Source organism: Bubalus bubalis, chromosome 6 (assembly GCF_019923935.1).
Source record: "Bubalus bubalis isolate 160015118507 breed Murrah chromosome 6, NDDB_SH_1, whole genome shotgun sequence".
NCBI classification, from domain to species: domain Eukaryota; kingdom Metazoa; phylum Chordata; class Mammalia; order Artiodactyla; family Bovidae; genus Bubalus; species Bubalus bubalis.
In genome coordinates, this window is record NC_059162.1 from 54,948,659 (window position 1) to 54,967,434 (window position 18,776).

Sequence of the window (18,776 nt, forward strand, 5' to 3'; positions counted from 1 at the left end):
AAAGTTTCCTTTGAGGACTACTGAAACTAAGAGGTGCTTATTTTAACTTCACAATAATACCAAAATTCATTTGCTTATACTGATAACAATAGCAGACACACAACAGGCATGCCTATTGACTGAATTAATGAATTCTATCCTTGTCTAGATATGAAAAAAATTGCTTTAAGCACATCAGATAAAAATAAAATGTTAATGTTCAAATAGTGAATTGTGCAATTCTGGTTTTATAACTCTTTCCTGAACTCAATGTATATTATTTGTAGGTGTTTTATGGTATCTACATATACAAGATTTAAAAAATTATCTACTTTCCTCAGCTTCAGCCACTTCTCATTACTGTACCAGCTCATTAACTGTAACTATAGGAAGCCAAGCTATTCACAGAAAAACAAAAAGTTTCTGTTTTACAAAGAGCTGGAATGTGAACTGGTATCCTTTCTTAGTCCAACTTCAATAATTAAGCCTAAAAAGATACCTATTCCAAAGTTGCTTATTGTCAATATCACTCCATTCTCTTTCCACTAGATAAGAACAAACACTGCCTAATTTTTTGCTCCTTAATATTAGTTCAAACTAAAAACTGTTTTCAAATTAGTGCAATAACAGTTAAAAGTTTTGATATAAAAAAAGTCATTTGATAGACTTTGAAAAATGAAATTAGATCAATTTCCCATTTACTTCTGAAAAGAAATATATGAACCATTATTCATAAGAAATGAGGAATTTTATTTTTGACTTACAGTCTTTCAAATAATATACTCAGAATTAATAAAATTTTTTAAATTACTATAAAAATGCTAGATTTAAATAAGTTCTCAAGTTCAAGTAATTATTCAGCAATCAAAATAATTTCTAAACATAACCAGTAGGTTAAAAAACTGTTTCATGCATTTAAAAAATATCCTCTGATATATTTTTAAAAAGTAATCTAAAAAGACAGGTCAACAAACTGGTATTAACGAACACACACAACGCAGAATAATAGAAGGAATGCTAAACACACATACACACACCCTACTTGCCCCCTAGTTTTCTAAAGATGGCATTTGAGACTGTCAGCAAAAAAAGAGAAAAGCTTCATCTAATTTCAATGACAGTAAAAATGCTTAGAATACAGTACAGAATTTCTAGTTAACAATATTGTATAGCATATTAGAAAGTAGTTAAGAGCAGATCTTATGAAAGTTCTTATAAGAAAAACGTGTAACTATGTGTGATAGTGATGTTAACTAATTTATTATGATAATCATTTAGCAACATATACTGTATCAAATCATTAATGTTGTATACCTAAAACTATTACACTGTTATACAGCAATTATATCTTGATAAAAAACACAATTAAAATTTTTAAACATAAAATTTCTAGGATAAAGCTGTTTTAAGATTTCAACATGAAGAAAAACTGGAAAAATTACTACTAATCATCATATGCTGTCTTCTACACCTGAGATTGACTAAACTCCCACTCTTAAAAGAGAACACAACACATATTGTCCTAAGAGAATGATGGACACAAAACAGCATTTCAAACGCAATCTATTTTTCTGAAAATCTCTGATATATATAAATATATATGACACTTTATACATTTTTAATGTATTAAACTTCTAAGACATTAATTATTTACTTCCCTTGAAAACCAATTTACTTAACATTCATTCAGTACAAAGTACTTTAACACTTCCCCATCAGTGTGAACCAAAACCTCGACTCACTGTAAAAAAAAAAAAACACAAAAGAACACTATCTTTAAACAGACGTAATTATTTCCTAAGCAAAACGAAAACATTTCTTTATTCAAATACAAATAAAAATATTTCCATAATCCACAAGAGACTTTTCTGTTTTCCTTAATTTAAAAATATTAAAATAGGCCTATGCATTCATTATATAGTACTATTCCACAGAATTTTCTGTGATGATCAAAATGTTCTTTATATCAATGCTTTTCTAAGGCAGTCACTAGCCACACATGGCTACTGAGTACTTAAAATGTAGCTAATGCAACTGAAGAATTAAATTTTAATTTTAATTAATTTGTTTTAATAGCTACATATGACTAGTGGCTACTGTATTGAACAGTTACAGCCTATCAAATGATCACAACTAGGTATAATACCTCAGTGTAAACATATGAAGAGAAAGCATTAAAGTAAGCAACCCAAGTGTCCATTAATGGGTGAATAAACAAAATATGGTATATACATACAACAGAATACTATTCACGCTTAAAAAGGAAGGCAATTCATGCTACAACAAAGATGAACCTTGAGGACATTATGTGAAGTGAAATAAGCCAACCACAGAAAGATATACACTGCATAATTCCATTGATATGTCAAATTCATAAAGACAGAAAATAGAATAGTTTTTGCCAGGACTTGAAGAAAGATGGTAATGAGAAGTTAGTGCTGAATGGTTGCACAATGTCAGCTTTCTAAGGTGAGAAGAGCTCCACAGATGGATGGTGGTGACAGCTGCCCAACACAGTGGATATACTTAATGCCACTGAACTTAAGGCACACAGGAATTATTAAGATGGCAAATGTCATGTACATTTCACCACAATCAAAAAACTTTTCAAAAGCATCATAATCTGACCAAATAAGTACTTCTGATAAAATAGCTAACTGGAAATCTAAAGTCACCAAAAAAGGGAATACCGTGCTTCCTACACATGAAAACATCAGATCTGCTGAGAAAAAGCTATAGTAAGCCCATAAGGAATAAAGGTGTATTAGATTAACCCACTAGAGCCAAGAGCTGAGCATTCTACTTCTTCAGGATCTAGCTGGACAGAGTATTGTCTCTTTTAAGAAGGCACAAGGCTAGACAAAGTAAAGTCAAAGTTGAGTTGTAAAGTACTATCTATTTTGTTGTTTGGTTTAATTTGGTTTTAGGCCCTGGCAATAGAGCTGGCCTTGGGCAAGTCACATAATGAGCAACAAGAAAAACAAAACAGAAATACATTCAGTTAACTGTACAGTTATATTTAACTTTTTTAGAAGATAACATGAATTCTATTTTAGTAAAAGGGCATAATAAAAGTACAGCTCTCAGGTTGTAAAGAGCCTAGCAGGGAAAAACTAGGGTAGAGATGAGAATACTACCACTAATGAGAAATTGCTTAAGTGCAAGATAGGAGGATAAAATTAATGTAGATAACAAAAACAAACAGATCATCTTTTTTCTCACACATCTATTTGAATGTATTTAGGCCCAAATGCTCCAATCACTAGAAATATTAAACCATCACAACAAAATATTTTAGGAAAGTTATTAGACGCTCAAGTGGAAAAGGGTGTATAAAATGAAGCATGTATAAAAATTTTAAAAACTTTTATATTTAAAGCAGTTTGTTACTATATTTGACCCCACAGTCAAAAACTAGAAAAAAGTACAGACTAAACTTTAACATCACTTATATGAATAAATATATTATTCCTTTAAATGATATAAAACAAACAAGTATTTTTTCAGTGCACTAATGCATCTCATGCACAATGAAACACTTTGCAGGTTGATATTGTGGGTAACATGACTGGCCCATTTTAACATAATTTACATAATATGATTCAACCTCATTAGTAATAGCTTCTTTAAATGATTTTTAAATTTTGTATATTTTAAATCATGATAAACTCTCCAGAAGTTACATACTACTGCTGCCGGCATCACTACACCTCTACAGTATTTTTATATTACAAAAATTCTACAGAGGACTTTGATACTACCATGAATACTGATAGCTAGTTGGAAACTATATATTACCTTTATAGTTCTGTTCTCTTGAAAAAAAAAAAAAACAAGCATTTTTAAAATAGCTCTAATAATGTTAACCATTTTTAGGTATACTAAAGAAAAAAATTACAACTTTAAAAGTCAATGAACTAGAATTGTATAGAAGACTAAAATGAAGGGTAGGAATCAGAAGACAACAGTTCATGTTAAAGCAAGCATTGGCTGAGTAAACATGAACACCTGTAAACTGGGTATAATAATCCCTCCTCATGCCTAACTAAAAGGATTAAGAATCAACTGAAATAATACATAGAACAGTGCTCAAAAATGCTTCACAAACGTAGAGTGATATTGCCATTAGTAATATTACTCATATTTTTTCAATGTTTTCCTCTTTATTTTATATGAGATAACTTTATAACTAATACTAGTTCCATTTCTATGATTACCATTACAGTATAGTCAAATACAGGCTATTCACCATCTGGCCAACTTCAAAGGAAAGGAAAGGTCCATTTTTTTAAGATTTAGTTAAGTGCTTTTTTTTTTAGGGATTTGATAACTAAAATAATTTTACCTTAGATCTGATACTTAAGATTTCTAGTCCTTAAAAGGACAAGCCAAAACTAACTGTAGAATTTTGTACAGAGTTTTATGAGGTTTTAACACAATGAAAACACACACCAGAAAAAAAATTATAGTAAAAAGAACTCTCTTGATGCCGGAGTGCAAAGACAAAATCTCCAAAGCAATAAAATGAAAAGTCAATTATGCTATCAAATAAGCAACAGACAATTGGACATTTACTATAACTTACACATTAAAGCTCAAGTATATTCAATTAGAGTTGATATTACTTATTAAAATTCAGAAGTCTATTACCACAAGTTTGTTTTTTCAATGCTGAAATGTACAGGACCATTTTGGAATTTGAACTATATAATCTTAGTTCAAATTTATAAAAAGTCCTCTGGGAAAGGACAAGATAAGAATCTGAACTTAAACTGCTTCATGAAATCTCTGAACTGTTTTACTGCTCAATATTTACAATGCATATTTTTTGCATGACAAAGAAACAGATTCTCAAATGAAAGCTTAATCCTGGAAGTTCATCATTTATCTATGATTTCTTTTATTATTCTTACACACCATACTTCAGCATACTGATACTTTAAATTAAGACAATCATGGAAACACATACACCTTTTAGACAGCTATCCACATTATATTCTACATGAAGCAAAAGAGGGAAGAAAAGGGAAAACAACCTATGAAGTATGACCAGTTCTCTAGAGCTTTTATGCCCAACTTCAGTCAGCCTGTCAACCACAAAACTTAAATATTTAAAGAAAAATGAAGTAATCCTAAAATATAAACTTCCAAGGGAAAGATTACTGTTTACTATATACCAGGAACTTTATGTAAATCATTCAAAAAAACACATCAGGGAAATGCACATCAAAACCACAATGAGATATTACTTAACATCTGTCAGAATGGCTAGCAACAAAAACAACACAAATAACAAAAAGAAAAATACTATATAATATCCCCTATTGCAGAATCTAAAGAAAAAAGATACAAATGAACTTATTTACCAAACAGAAGCAGACTCACAGACTTAGAGAAGGAAATTATAGTTGCCAGAGGTGAGGGGTCGGGGTAGGGGGAAGCATAGTTTGGGAGTTTCCGATTGACATGTATATGCTGCTTCAGTCACTTCAGTCGTGTCGGACTCTGTGCAACCCCATAAACAGCAGCCCATTAGGCTCCTCTGTCCCTGGGATTCTCCAGGCAAGAATACTGGAGTGGGTTGCCATTGCCTTCTCCAATTGACATGTATATACACTGCTGTTATTTAAAATGGATAACCAGCAAGGACCTGCTTGCTGTATAGTACAGGAACTCCCCTCAATATTATGTAACAACCTAACTGGGAAAACGATGTGAAAAGAATAAATACATGTATTATATAACTGAATCACTTTGCTGTACACCTGAAACTAACACAACATTGTTAATCGACTATGGTTCAAGATGAAATAAAAAGTTAAAATAAACAAACGTTGGTGAGGATATGGAGAAAAGAGGACCCTCTTAAACTCTTGGTAAGAATGTAAATTGCTACAGCTACTGCAGAAAACAGTTTTCTCAAAAAAACTAAAAATAGAACTACACAGGACCCAGTAATTCTACTCCTGGATATATATCCAAAAAACCCACAAAAGATTCAAAAAGATACATGAATCCCAATGTTCATAGCAGCATTATTTATATTTGCCAAGATATGGAAGCTATCTAAGCGTCTAAGTGTCCACCCACAGATGAATGGATAAAGAAATTGTGGTACGTGCACGTGTTGCACACACACACACAAAGGAATACTACTCAGCCATAAAAAAGAATGAAATTTTATCATCTGTAGCTACATGGATGGACTTGAAGAGTGTTAAGCTAAGTGAAATAAGCCAGACACTGTATGGTGTCATTTACGTGTAGAATCTGAAAAATGTAACAAACTAGTGAATATAACAAAAAAGAAGCAGACTCTCTGATAGAACAAACTAGTGGTTACCAGTAGGGAGAGGGGTGGAGGTCGGGGCAATACAGAAGTAGGGGATTAAGAGGTATGAAAAAGGATACAGTGTACAACACAGGGAATACAGTCAATATTTTATAATAAAAAGCTATGGTTTCTCCAGTAGTCATATATGGATGTGAGAGTTGGACTATAAAGAAAGCTGAGTGCTAAAGAACTGATACTTTTGAACTGTGGTGCTGAAGAAGACTCTTGAGAGTCCCTTGGACTGTAAGGAGATCAAACCAGTCTATCCTAAAGGAAATCAGTCCTGAATATTCATTGGAAGGACTGATGCTGAAGCTGAAATTAAAATACTTTGGCCACCTGATTCGAAGAACTGACTCATTGGAAAAAGATCCTGATGCTGGGAAATACTGAAGGCAGGAGGCGAAGGTTGATGACAGAGGATAAGCTGGTTAGATGGTATTACCGACTCAATGGACATGAGTTTGGAACAAGCTCCAGGAGTTGGTGACGGACAGGGAATCTTGGCGTGCTGCAGTCCCTGGGGTTGCTAAGAGTCGGACACGACTGAGCGACTGAACTGAACTGATAAATGGAGCATAACCTTTAAAAATTGTGAATCACTATACTGTACACTGTAACTTACATACTGGGTTCCCCAGGTGGCTCACTGGTAAAGAATTTGTCTGCCAAGCAGGAGACATGGATTCCATCCCCAGGTCGGGAAGATCCCCTAGAGAAGGACATGGCAACCCACTCCAGTATTCTTGCTTGGGAAATCCCATGGACGGAGGAGCCTGCCTCCTCTGTCCTATGGAAATTCTGAATTCCTCAAGAATTTAGGATTATTATGTAATCCCATGGTAATTTAGGATCCCTGAATTACTGTGTACATGCTCAAAGGCTCAGTCATGTCCAACTCTTTTGTGACCCCAAGGACTATAGCCTGCCAGCCTCCTCTGTCCATGAGATTTCCCAGGCAAGAATACTAGAACTTCTCCAGTATTCCTCCTCCAGAGGATCTTCCCGACCCTCCAGCCACTTCCTCCTCCAGAGGATCTTCCTGAACCAGGGATTGAACCTGTGGCTCCTGTGACTCCTACTTTGGCAGGTGAATTGTTTACTACTGAGCCACCTGCTAAGTCACTTCAGTTGTGTCCAACTCTGTGCGATCCCATAAACGGCAGCCCACCAGGCTCCCCTGTCCCTGGGATTCTCCAGGCAAGAACACTGGAGTGGGTTGCCATTTCCTTCTCCAATGCAGGAAAGTGAAAAGTGAAAGTGAAGTCGCTCAGTCATGTCCGACTCTTAGTGACCCCATGGACTGCAGCCTACCAGGCTCCTCCGTCCATGGGATTTTCCAGGCAAGAGTACTGGAGTGGGGTGCCACTGCCTTCTCTGACTGAGCCACTTGGGAAGATCAAATTACTACGACTGAAGGTAATAAACTTAAAGTCATATACTGATCAACTGGCTCCACCTAAAGAAAAACAATAATGCAGTTCTATTCCCTCATAAATACCACAGCAAAAATAGAAGAAAAAAAAAGTTTAAAGTAATACACTTAAAATTTAGGGACTTTTAGGCAAAAGACTGATATTTATTCAACCTGCCTGCTAAGTCGCTTCAGTCGTGTCCGACTCTGTGTGCCCCCGTAGACGGCAGCCCATGAGGCTCCCTCGTCCCTGGGATTCTCCAGGCAAGAACACCGGAGTGTGTTGCCATTTCCTTCTCCAATGCATGAAAGTGAAAAGTGAAAGTGAAGTCGCTAAGTCGTGTCCGACTCTTAGCGACCCCATGGACTGCAGCCTACCAGGCTCCTCTGTCCATGGGATTTTCCAGGCAAGAGTACTGGAGTGGGGTGCCATTGCCTTCTCAAACTTTAATACATAGCTACTATGTACAAGTTGCTCTGCTCAGGACAAAAGGGTAAAGATGAAGACAGCATATATAGTTCTTTTCATCAAAGATTTTAAGCATTCAACACAGGAGAGAAGATGAGATAGAATACAAACAACTACAGTGGAATACAATGTATGGCAAAAGTCACGAGATAGAAAATAGCCTACTTAAGTTTTGAGGAGACATTATACATGACTAGGGGAATATAAGGGAAAAAATTAAAAAGCTGATTTAAACTATGTCCTAAAGAAGCATTCCAGTTGATAAAATCTAACAATATAGACAGAATATAGGTGAGAAAAAATCGCTAATCACAGTATGCCTAAAAAACAGGTTGTCTGCATGAAAAGAGTTAAGAATTAAAAGGTATTTTGAGGCCACAACAATGACAGCTTTCAGTGCTGAGCTAAGGAATTAGGACTATATCTCACAAGCAGTCAGGAGTCCCTGGAAGCTGCAGACAACTTCTCAATCTAGCAGTTGTACACAGTCTAAACAAAAACAGAATGAGACTGAAAAGGTAGAGGTGGAATATTGCAATCCAATCCAAATGATAATGAGAGTCCAAACTTACACAGTGGCAAAGTGATGAATGAATTCACTTCACATAAGTAGAAGAATCAACTGAATAAGCTGAGACAGCAGTCAAGTAAAAGTGACCAGTAGATTTTTTTAGTTTGGTCAACCAGGGAAAGAATGATCACCTTTAGGGATACAGAGAAGTCAGATGTAGTAACTGGTCATAGAATTAGTCATAGACATCATTTATTTATTATGCATTTGTTTATGCAAGCATATATTAACTATAAGCCATATGTCGGGTGCTAGGGACAGAAAATTGAGTAAGATTTAATTCTTGTCCTGAAACTGATACACATATAATTTAACAATTGGATACACATCCAATTTAACAACTGGATGAGTATTGATACATACTTGCCATATTGCATAATATATTCAATTACAAGAGTTGCAAAATAGGAAGCAGGCTAATTTGCCAATGTATCAAAATGCTACATGATCAATCAGTAAAATTTACTTATTTATCAAAAATGCACCTTAAGTTATAAAGTTTTCTTGATTATATGATATAAATATATTTATATATTCAACAAATGCATTTTTCTTAGTGGAATTTTAAGGAGTGCTCAATTTGTCAAAAAGCTTTTCAGGCAGACCATCAATAAATTTAACTAAAATAAAGATTAATTTTTTCATCAAAAGATACCACAGAAATGATAAGAACTGTATTTAGTATTCTAGATCTGTAAATACCAATGAATCCTGCAAGAGAAGACTATTTTCTATTTATATTCAATATTAAATCTGATCAACTACAGCACTTCATTGACAAGCTATGCATATAACTGAATAACCAATTCAGGAAAATGTAAATCAAGACCTAAATCAAGACCATGATAAGATCGCATTTTTCACTTTCCTCATCTGCAAAACATTAAGACAATACCAAATGTCAGAGAAGATGGATAAGCAAAGGATCTTTTATCTATTATATGCTGACATGAATATAAATTGGCACCACCACACTGGAAGCTGGGCATTACCATGTGAAGTAACAATTCTACATGCTGCTGCTGCTGCTAAGTCGTTTTAGTCGTGTCCGACTCTGCGACCCCATAGATGGCAGCCCACCAGGCTCCCCCATCCCTGGGATTCTCCAGGCAAGAAAAGAACACTGGAGTGGGTTGCCATTTCCTTCTCCAATGCATGAAAGTGAAAAGTGGAAGTGAAGTCGCGCAGTCGTGTACGACTCTTCGCGACCCCATGGACTGCAGCCTACCAGGCTCCTCTGTCCATGGGATTTTCCAAGCAAGAGTACTGGAGTGGGGTGCCACTGCCTTCTCCGACAATTCTACATGTTGGTGTATAATTACTAGAAATTCATATATATGCAAGAAGAAAATATGCACAGAACATCCATCATTGTTCACAATTACAAAAACCATAAAATAAACACCCAATAAGGAAGAATCGGTGGATAAATATCCAAATATCCCGTAAGGGGAGAGCTGAATATTTTACTCATTGAAATGTTACACAGCAAATACAATATGGTTAAATCAGCAATATAAGTGAAAAATCAAGTTTGGAGAGACTATAAACAACTCAATAAGAGATATAACTTTTAGAATTATATGTCCAAGAAAACTGAATTCAAAGAAAGAGAATGAACACAGAACTCAACATGATGGTTACTCTGGATGACAAGAAAGTGGAGGTAGGGGAATGGAATAAAGAAAAATCATGTGTAGGTTAAGATCCTAGCTTTGTGGGGGAGTTAGGGAGTGTGTAGTGATTCCTGGGTGTTTATTACAATATATATAGATGGATAAGGATTAATCCAAACCAGTGTACCTAAGGTTTAATAAAAAGAAAAATAAAATCTGAAAATTTAATGAAATTTGTTCAATGAAAATTCTGAAACAGACAAAAGAAGCACCTCCTTAGAGAATTACTACACAAATAACTATAGCAAAGGGAAAACAATATGATTAATTGTAAAATACATAATTTCAGCACGCATATTGGGTTATAAGTATATTTTCTGCAATCTAAAATAAAATCTCAATTCTATAATAACAACATTCCAATAAATTAAGATTTTTGTAAGCCAGAGCAGTAAAGCTTCAACCAATTTTAAAAACTAAACATTGCCATTTCCTAAAATAGACAAATTCTTATAATAATGGTATATATTATGTAATTCTTATCTATCAGTTCATCTCTATAACATGACATCAACATTTAGATGTTGATGTCTAAATGATGTTACCTTCAGATGTTACCTTCGGATCTAAGGTATTTATTATCATCACCAAATACACTCCTCAGGCTTTCCTGTTCTTAATTTTTAACAGATAATAGTTATATATATAGTGTTAGAGAACTTTAAGGTTTCTGAGATTATGAAAAACTAAATGTGACAAGATAGCTTCATGTAAGATTTCATTAGATTAAAATTAAGGGAATCTAGACATGTATCAAAATAAATGTTCTCTATTTCTGCTTTTCTAAGACATTAGAAGCTTACTTTTCCATTAGTATATTTTTTTCCAGTCAAGATTTTACATATCTTTTTAAAGCTTTTAACTAGCTTTAACTTTCTTTGTTGCCAAGTTTGAACTCTGCTGTATATAACCATATTAAATGTCACATGATTTTGTCATACTCTAGAGTAAAATGGGTTTCTGAAAAACAGTAGACACTTGACAATTGTTTAACATAGAACACAATACTAGAAAATGATGCAAAATTAACTACTCTATTCATATATCATATATGCGTCTGGAAGTAACATTATTTTAAGTGATATTCATCTCTACAAACTACCACTCCACTCTTCCCATTTGTTTAAAAATAGACACAGAGGAACTACATGATAAGAGGCATGAAAATTTACTGTTGCCAAATTTAAAAATCAGAGAGGAGAGCCCAAGGAATCAGATGCAAAGCCCTGGGGCCAACAGAAAACACCTGGAAAGTGCCCTTCAGTTCAGTTAAGTTCAGTCACTCAGTCTTGTCTGACTCTTTGCGACCCCATGAATTGCAGCACGCCAGGCAATGGCACCCCACTCCAGTACTCTTGCCTGGAAAATCCCATGGATGGAGGAGCCTGGTGGGCTGCAGTCCATGGGGTTGCGAAGAGTCGGACACGACTGAGCGACTTCACTTTCACTTTTCACTTTCATGCATTGGAGAGGGAAATGGCAACCCACTCCAGTGTTCTTGCCTGGAGAATCCCAGGGACGGGGGAGCCTGGTGGGCTGCCGTCTATGGGGTCGCACAGAGTCGGACACGACTGAAGCGACTTAAGCAGCAGTAGCAGCAGCAGGCCTCCCTGTCCATACCTTTCCTACTTAACACTGATAACAGGACTTCCCTGGTGACTCTGTGGATAAGAATTCATCTGCCAATGAAGGGGATGTGGGTTGGATCCCTAGTCTGTGAAGATCCCACATGGTGTGGAGCGACTAAGCCCATGCACCACAACTACTGAGCCCACGTGCTACAACTACTGAAGCCTGTGCACCTGGAGTCTATGCTCCACACACCACAGCCTCCACTCGCGGCAACTAGAGAAAGCTCTTGAAAAGCAATGAAGACCCAGCGCAGCCAAAAACAAATACATAAAAACTTAAAATAATTAAAAAAATATATTGATCATTTGTGAATAGTAGGAGCTGTAAGGAGACTAGAACTAATCTCTATTGTACTAATTAGAGACAATAAGAAAACGTGACCATTTTAGAGCTATCATTTTATAACACTAGTTTCAGCACAAAGACTTATTCAAAATCAAAATATTTTGAGACAAAAACAGTCAATAAAACTAATTAGATCCATTTATCAAGAACTAGTGGCAACTTTTAACTTATAGTTATTTCTGTCTTAAAACTCTATGAACCTCATTTCTCTGTAAATTTCTAGTAAGTAATATAGGATATCGGAGAAGGCAATGGCACCCCACTCCAGTACTCTTGCCTGGAAAATCCCATGGACAGAGGAGCCTGGTAGGCTGCAGTCCATGGGGTCCCTAAGAGTCAGACACAACTGAGCAACTTCACTTTCACTTTTCACTTTCATGAATTGGAGAAGGAAATGGCAACCCACTCCAGCGTTCTTGCCTGGAGAATACCAGGGACAGGGGAGCCTGGTGGGCTGCCGTCTCTGGGGTCGCACAGAGTCAGACACGACTGAAGCAACTTAGCAGCAGCAGTAGCAGCAGCAATATAGGATATAGAAGGAAGAAAAAATAACAAATCAGTATGTTGTATACCTTAAAATTACACATTATATGTCAAGTATCTCTCCCTCTTTTTTTTTAATAAAAAGGAAGAAAAAGAGGAAATGAACTCAAATGCCCTCGGACTCATACGTTCGAAAAGTTTGTCAGTTAACTGACTGATAGAACTATGAGACTATGAACACATTTTATTTTCTTTGCGCTTTTCTGCATTTTCCTGATTTTCTAGAATAAACCTGTATTACATCCAGTTCAGTTCAGTTCAGTCGCTCAATCTTGTCCGACTCTTTGCGACCCCATGAATCGCAGCATGCCAGGCCTCCCTGTCCATCAACCAACTCCCGGAGTTCACTCAGACTCACGTCCATCAAGTCAGTGATGCCATCCAGCCATTGATAACTTGAAAAAAGCTGTGAAACTTGTCTTACCCATGTGCCTACATTCTCATACTACATTCCTCCAACTCACACTGAAGTCTTAATCCTCACAACACAGACACTGTCTACTTTTCAGTATCACTGCAAAATAGATGTCACCTCCTAATTTCCCATCAAATGGGTAAAATTCCCTGGTATCTCAGACAGTAAAGCGTCTGCCTACAATGCGGGAGACCCGGGTTCGATCCCTGGGTGGGAAGATCCCCTGGAGAAGTAAATGGCACCCCACTCCAGTATTCTTGCCTGGAAAATCCCATGGACTGAGGAGCCTAGTAGGCTACCGTCCATGGGGTCGCAAAGAGTCAGAAAGACTGAGCGACTTCACTTCACTTCACTTCATATGTAGATTTAACATAACTAGTGCAGAAATCCTTTTGAACTTTTAAAGGGAATATTCTGGGGACAAGGGATTAGCTATGTAAATTAAAGAGAACTAAGTAATCATAAGCAACTTCTAACAGTCAAGACATCCTAGGTGACAAACTGAACCTTTGAATTAATGTACTGAGTACTTACTCAGTGTCATATGCACAGCCTGGTTACATAGCTTAAATTTTTAAAGCAAAGTTTATCTTATGGATAGTCTACAGAAAAATATAAAATCTTTTGGAAAGTTTTGAGCAAACGTTTGACAACTTTCATCAGAAACAGTAATTTTAAATGAAGAAAACCTGAAAAAAAGGTTATTTGTACTGTTATTCTTTATAGAATGCTATACCTTATTTGCAGTAATAAAGTACTGTCAAATGACCTAACTAAATGTGGAAATCACTTTTCCTTGTTATAGAGGAACCTAATAAAGAGAAGTTTAAATTAAAGTTAGCTTTGTTTAACTATATTCTGGGTCAATTTTTAGAAAGTTCACATATTTACAACATCAGAATACAAAATATTTATTTATGGGTCCACATATTACAAATGGTATAGTGGGAAAGATATAAATCCAAACTCAAGCTCAAGACTTATAGTGTGAACATGAATGACTTACTATTTCTGAACTTAAGTTTCCTGATCTGTAAAATGGAAATAACAACATTAACTGTACTGGATGGTTTTCAAGATTATATAAAGTACACAGGGTACCAAGTACATTGCTTGACATAGTGCAGATAATCAAGAAATGTTTTTGTACTTTCCTGTAGAAAGTGAAAGCCATATCCTGTCATCTTTATGCCCTCTGATATACCTTTGGTAGCTACTCAATAAATGTTTCTTGAAATGAATCCCTGTAATTTAAGACTAATTAACTCAACCTTCCACTTAAGCAAGTCACCTCTACCTAAACAAATTCTGCTGAGAAGGGAACTTGATTCCCAACACTTTATTAACCATTCTGATGAAGATGAATTTCCAATAATCAACCAGGTAATTTTATTAGTATGCTACTCAATATTTGAGTCTGCACTCTACAAAATTACTGTCGTAGCCAAAATTTTCATTTTGAGATTCTTTATATAGTTTTCATTCAGTTTTTGTGGTATTAAACTTTAATTTCTTTGGCTTTACAAAAGTATCTCACTAATTTTCCCACTACACTTCAAATAAAAAACAAGAGAACAGGACATAAGTTAATTATAAGAGATAATTAGAAATTACCAACCAAGTTTATATTTTTTAACAGCCTATTTTTGTTTTTACCACAGCAAATATTCTTCCTTACACATTAAAGCCTCCAGCCAAAGTTTGTGTATACTTTACTAATGATTCCTTGCTGAATAAGCCTCCTAAATGACTAACAAGAGTGAAGAATATTACATTATACAAAAATATTACAGTAATTAACAAGACTGGTTTCAGGTTTTCTTTGTCTTTTCATAACCAAAAGTTACTGGTTTCATCTCAAGTAGTAAAGTATTTCAAATTCCGTAATATAATTTGAAAAATAAATTTTTAAAAGTTGGATATACAATATTTCTAAATAAATATCAATTTCATTAAAAGAGGCTGTAACATGTAACTGTCAGTGAGATAAGGGAAAGTAACAGTTTTCAACTAAACAATTTAAAATTTTGCTATACAAATTACTATTTAAATACTTAAAATCTGTACAGCAGAAAAGCATTAAGAACCTCACATTAAACAACTTTTCAATTTAAATAAATTCAAACAACTTAAGACAGTTTTTAAAAATTGGTTCTCCAAACAAGTTTGATAAATACTTGGTTACTATATTCTAGTTTCATAACCCAATGAAATAATAGAATGTCTGAACAGATGCATAATACTTGTGAAGCAAATTTTATCATGGTTTATCTTGAGTGCTGATATAAATACTATTCTCAATTATTTTAATAAACATGATAAAGTTCAAATGCAATAACCTTTATTAGAACTAAGAGTCAAGTATACCAAGAAAAATGCCCTGGATATACATGAGAGCCTATCAGTAACACTTTTAATAGAAACTATGCTTTTTCTGGAGGGAGTTATATTTTAGTTTATTTAAAAGTTTAGCTTTAGATTGGATGTTCCCCTAGTTTGGTCCCATTTTTAAAATACTCATGTTTAAATATTCCTATTTATTTAACATGCTTCCTTGTTACTGTAAAAAACGGTCTTATCAAAAGTTCCTAAATCTTATATTTTAATATAGATGAAAATATATTTTCACATTCAGTGCTAAAGTAAAAATCTTTTATGTCAACTCTCTATAAATACAAATAAGGATACCAAATACTTTATGATTCTGAAGCCACTCTACTCAAAGAAAATTCTCTTGTCATTTCCAAGGTTTTTTTCAGTCATTAGTAGGCTTTTCATATTTCAAGGCTAGATAATGGAAAGCGTTTCCAATGTGCCTCAAATTTCACTTCAAAAGCTCATGTAAAGTAATAAAACAAATTCCATTCATTTAGCAAACTGGTATGTTGTAAGACCTCCTTAGAAAAAGCTAAGAGTAATTAGAACACTATACAGCAACATGTTCAGTAATATGAAATTCAGCTGTGCGTTTCTAAAGGATTCCAAACTCACAAAGGTGCATTGATACACCTTACTGAAATTTCTATTTTTTATGGAGGAAATATCAAGTATTACAACAGTACCGTCAAGCTTACATCTAAATGCACAATAAACCAACTAATACAGGATTTTACCGAAAAATATATTTAAACAGCAAAAAATGTAGAAGCAACTGAATTTTGAAATCAAGAATCAATCCTTCAGGATGCCTAGATTAAGCTTTCTCAAAAAAGTTAACTGCCCAGCACACACACACACACACACACAAATCAATGTAAGTGGGCTATTTTTTTCTTCTCTTAATTTCCATCTCAATCTTTAAGTAGCTAGAAAACGACTATATTTAAACAGACCAAAATAAGTTTAAGTCAGAGAACAAGCATGAAACTTTAATCCAGATGTAAACATCTCTGGTACACTCCAAAGTAAAAAAATAAACTCTACAAGGTAGCGCACATCATAGAGGTCTAAAAACAAAAATCATGCCTACATCATCAAATATTTAGCTGGAAAATGGAAAGAATAATATTGCTACTTAACGTGGACTTAACTAATTAAGCGATCTATTCTGTTCTCGTCTTCTGCAAGCATGTGGTGCCCAACATTTTCCCTGAGTCGACTGCTTTGCCCTTTGTAAACAACTTCTGTAGCTCTTTTTCTGGTATTCAAACGAGGGAAAATGAAAGCCTGAAAAGCATCAGCATCTGGGCTTCCGGATCTGAGCAGGGGAGTAGTTGAGAAGGGGACCTGTATCTAGTCGTTTAAAAAAAAAAAAAAAAAAAGAGTGGCCCGCAAGATAAAAAAGAAAAAAAAATCTAGTCACCTGAAGAGGGCTGGTGAAGTGAAGCAAGCATTTGGTGAGATACTTCCCCCCACTCCCTTTTTTTTTTTTTTTTTTTCTTAAAAAAAAGAAAAAAAAAACTTGTCTGGGGGCTGGAAGTTACGGGGGCGCTCTTTGTGCGGAGTCGGAGGGGAAGGGGAGGGACGAGAAAACAGCTTAGGAGTCATTCAAAGGAGTTTAAGGAGCGGTGTTCGAGGGAAAGGCGGGGCGGGGCCCGGCCAAGAGGAGGGAGGGGGCGCCAGGGGTGTCCGCGGGCGGCTCTGACACTAAGAAGGGGGCAGCGGACTGGCCGCCCCCGCACCGGGTGAGAGCGGAATTCGGCCGCAAGATGGGGTCCCTCTGGTGGGTAGAGTCAAATTAAAGCGGTGGCAGGCCAGGGCTCCGGCGGGGCCAAAGGCTCTGGCTTCAGAAGGAAGCGGCTCCCGAGTGACATCCCCGAGTTTCCGCACTTAGCGGGTTAGGGGCGCGGCGGCCACACGGCTCCCCACGGCCCCCTACCCGGAGCCAGACCCTCTCCTTCCCTCCCTCTCTCCTCCGCCACCTCCTCGCGCCCGGGCCGCGGCCCTTACCTGCAGTTCGGTGAGCAGAATTTCCCCCCGTTCGGGATTGGACGCCATTGCGATCCGCTCTGAACTCCGCACCTGGACGCAGCCGCTGCCGGCGAAGGGAGAAGGCGGGACGGGATCCGGGGTGGGGGGTGAGGAGTGGGGAGAGAAAGAAAAAACCTAGGGATTCATGGAGGCGCAGCCCCTGCTGGAGGCGCGGCTTAGGTTCATGGAGAGCGGCGGGGAGCGAGGGTACTCGTAGCGGGCTCCCCCTCGCCGCCCGCCGCCGCCGCCGCCGCCGCCGCCGCCGCCGCTCGCCCGCCCGTCTGCGCCGGACTCCTTTGCTCAGTCGCTGCCTCTGGGCGACGCCAGGAGCCGCCTTAAGCCTCTCGGTGCAGGGCGGTGCGGCCGCGGCGGCAGCTCCTCCTGTCGCACCATTTGGCTGTCACCTCGTCGCAAAAGCGGCCTCACTTGGCGGCAGGCAGGTCACGTGACGGCCACGGCCACCGCCTCCCGCCGGGCTGGGAAGGTGGGGCGTAGGGACCCCAAGGGCGGGATGGCTTCCGACGCGACTCCGCGGCGGGGACTGCCATTGGACCCCGTTGGGGTGAAAAGGGGGGGAACGGCTTGGGCTCGCGTCTCCTGGGAGGCGGGAAATGGAAGAAGAAAACACACGCCCGCTTTCCTGCTGCGTTTAACGGCCCTGCCGAGAACGCTGGAAGTCGGGAGCATACTCCTTTTCTTTTCGCCAGGCCCCTTTCTCTTTTCTAGCCCAAGTTTAGGCCTAACGCAAAGGGACCCCTTTCTAACCTCCACAACGCCAAACGTTTCGAGACTCAAATCTTACAGATTAGTCCGCAGCCCAAGCGATTAATCTTGCGTTTTGCTCTCTCTCCTGCTTTGCGCCGCTCCGCGACCAGTAAGGTGCTCAGCTGGTGAAACTTGGGTGTGGTCTGTACATTTCAAGACGTGTTAGCGGCTCTCGACCTTTGGCAACTTTTAATGCACGGTGTTTTAAAAATATCATTTCCCA

At 37.2% G+C, this 18,776-nt stretch overlaps 1 protein-coding gene across 2 annotated transcripts in view; it reads right to left on the reverse strand.

Annotated features, from left to right (window-relative positions):
• PKN2 (protein kinase N2) overlaps positions 1 to 18,056 on the reverse strand; it is a 133,233-nt gene extending 115,177 nt beyond the window's left edge. The window contains exon 1 of one of the 2 annotated variants that reach the window (XM_025288336.3): positions 17,768 to 18,056. In XM_025288336.3, the coding sequence (XP_025144121.2) occupies positions 17,768 to 17,815 (48 nt within the window). In that variant the 5' untranslated portion in view covers positions 17,816 to 18,056. The remainder of the gene's footprint in view (positions 1 to 17,767) is intronic. The other variant, XM_025288335.3, reaches the window with a different exon arrangement.
• Between the last annotated feature and the right edge of the window lie 720 nt (positions 18,057 to 18,776).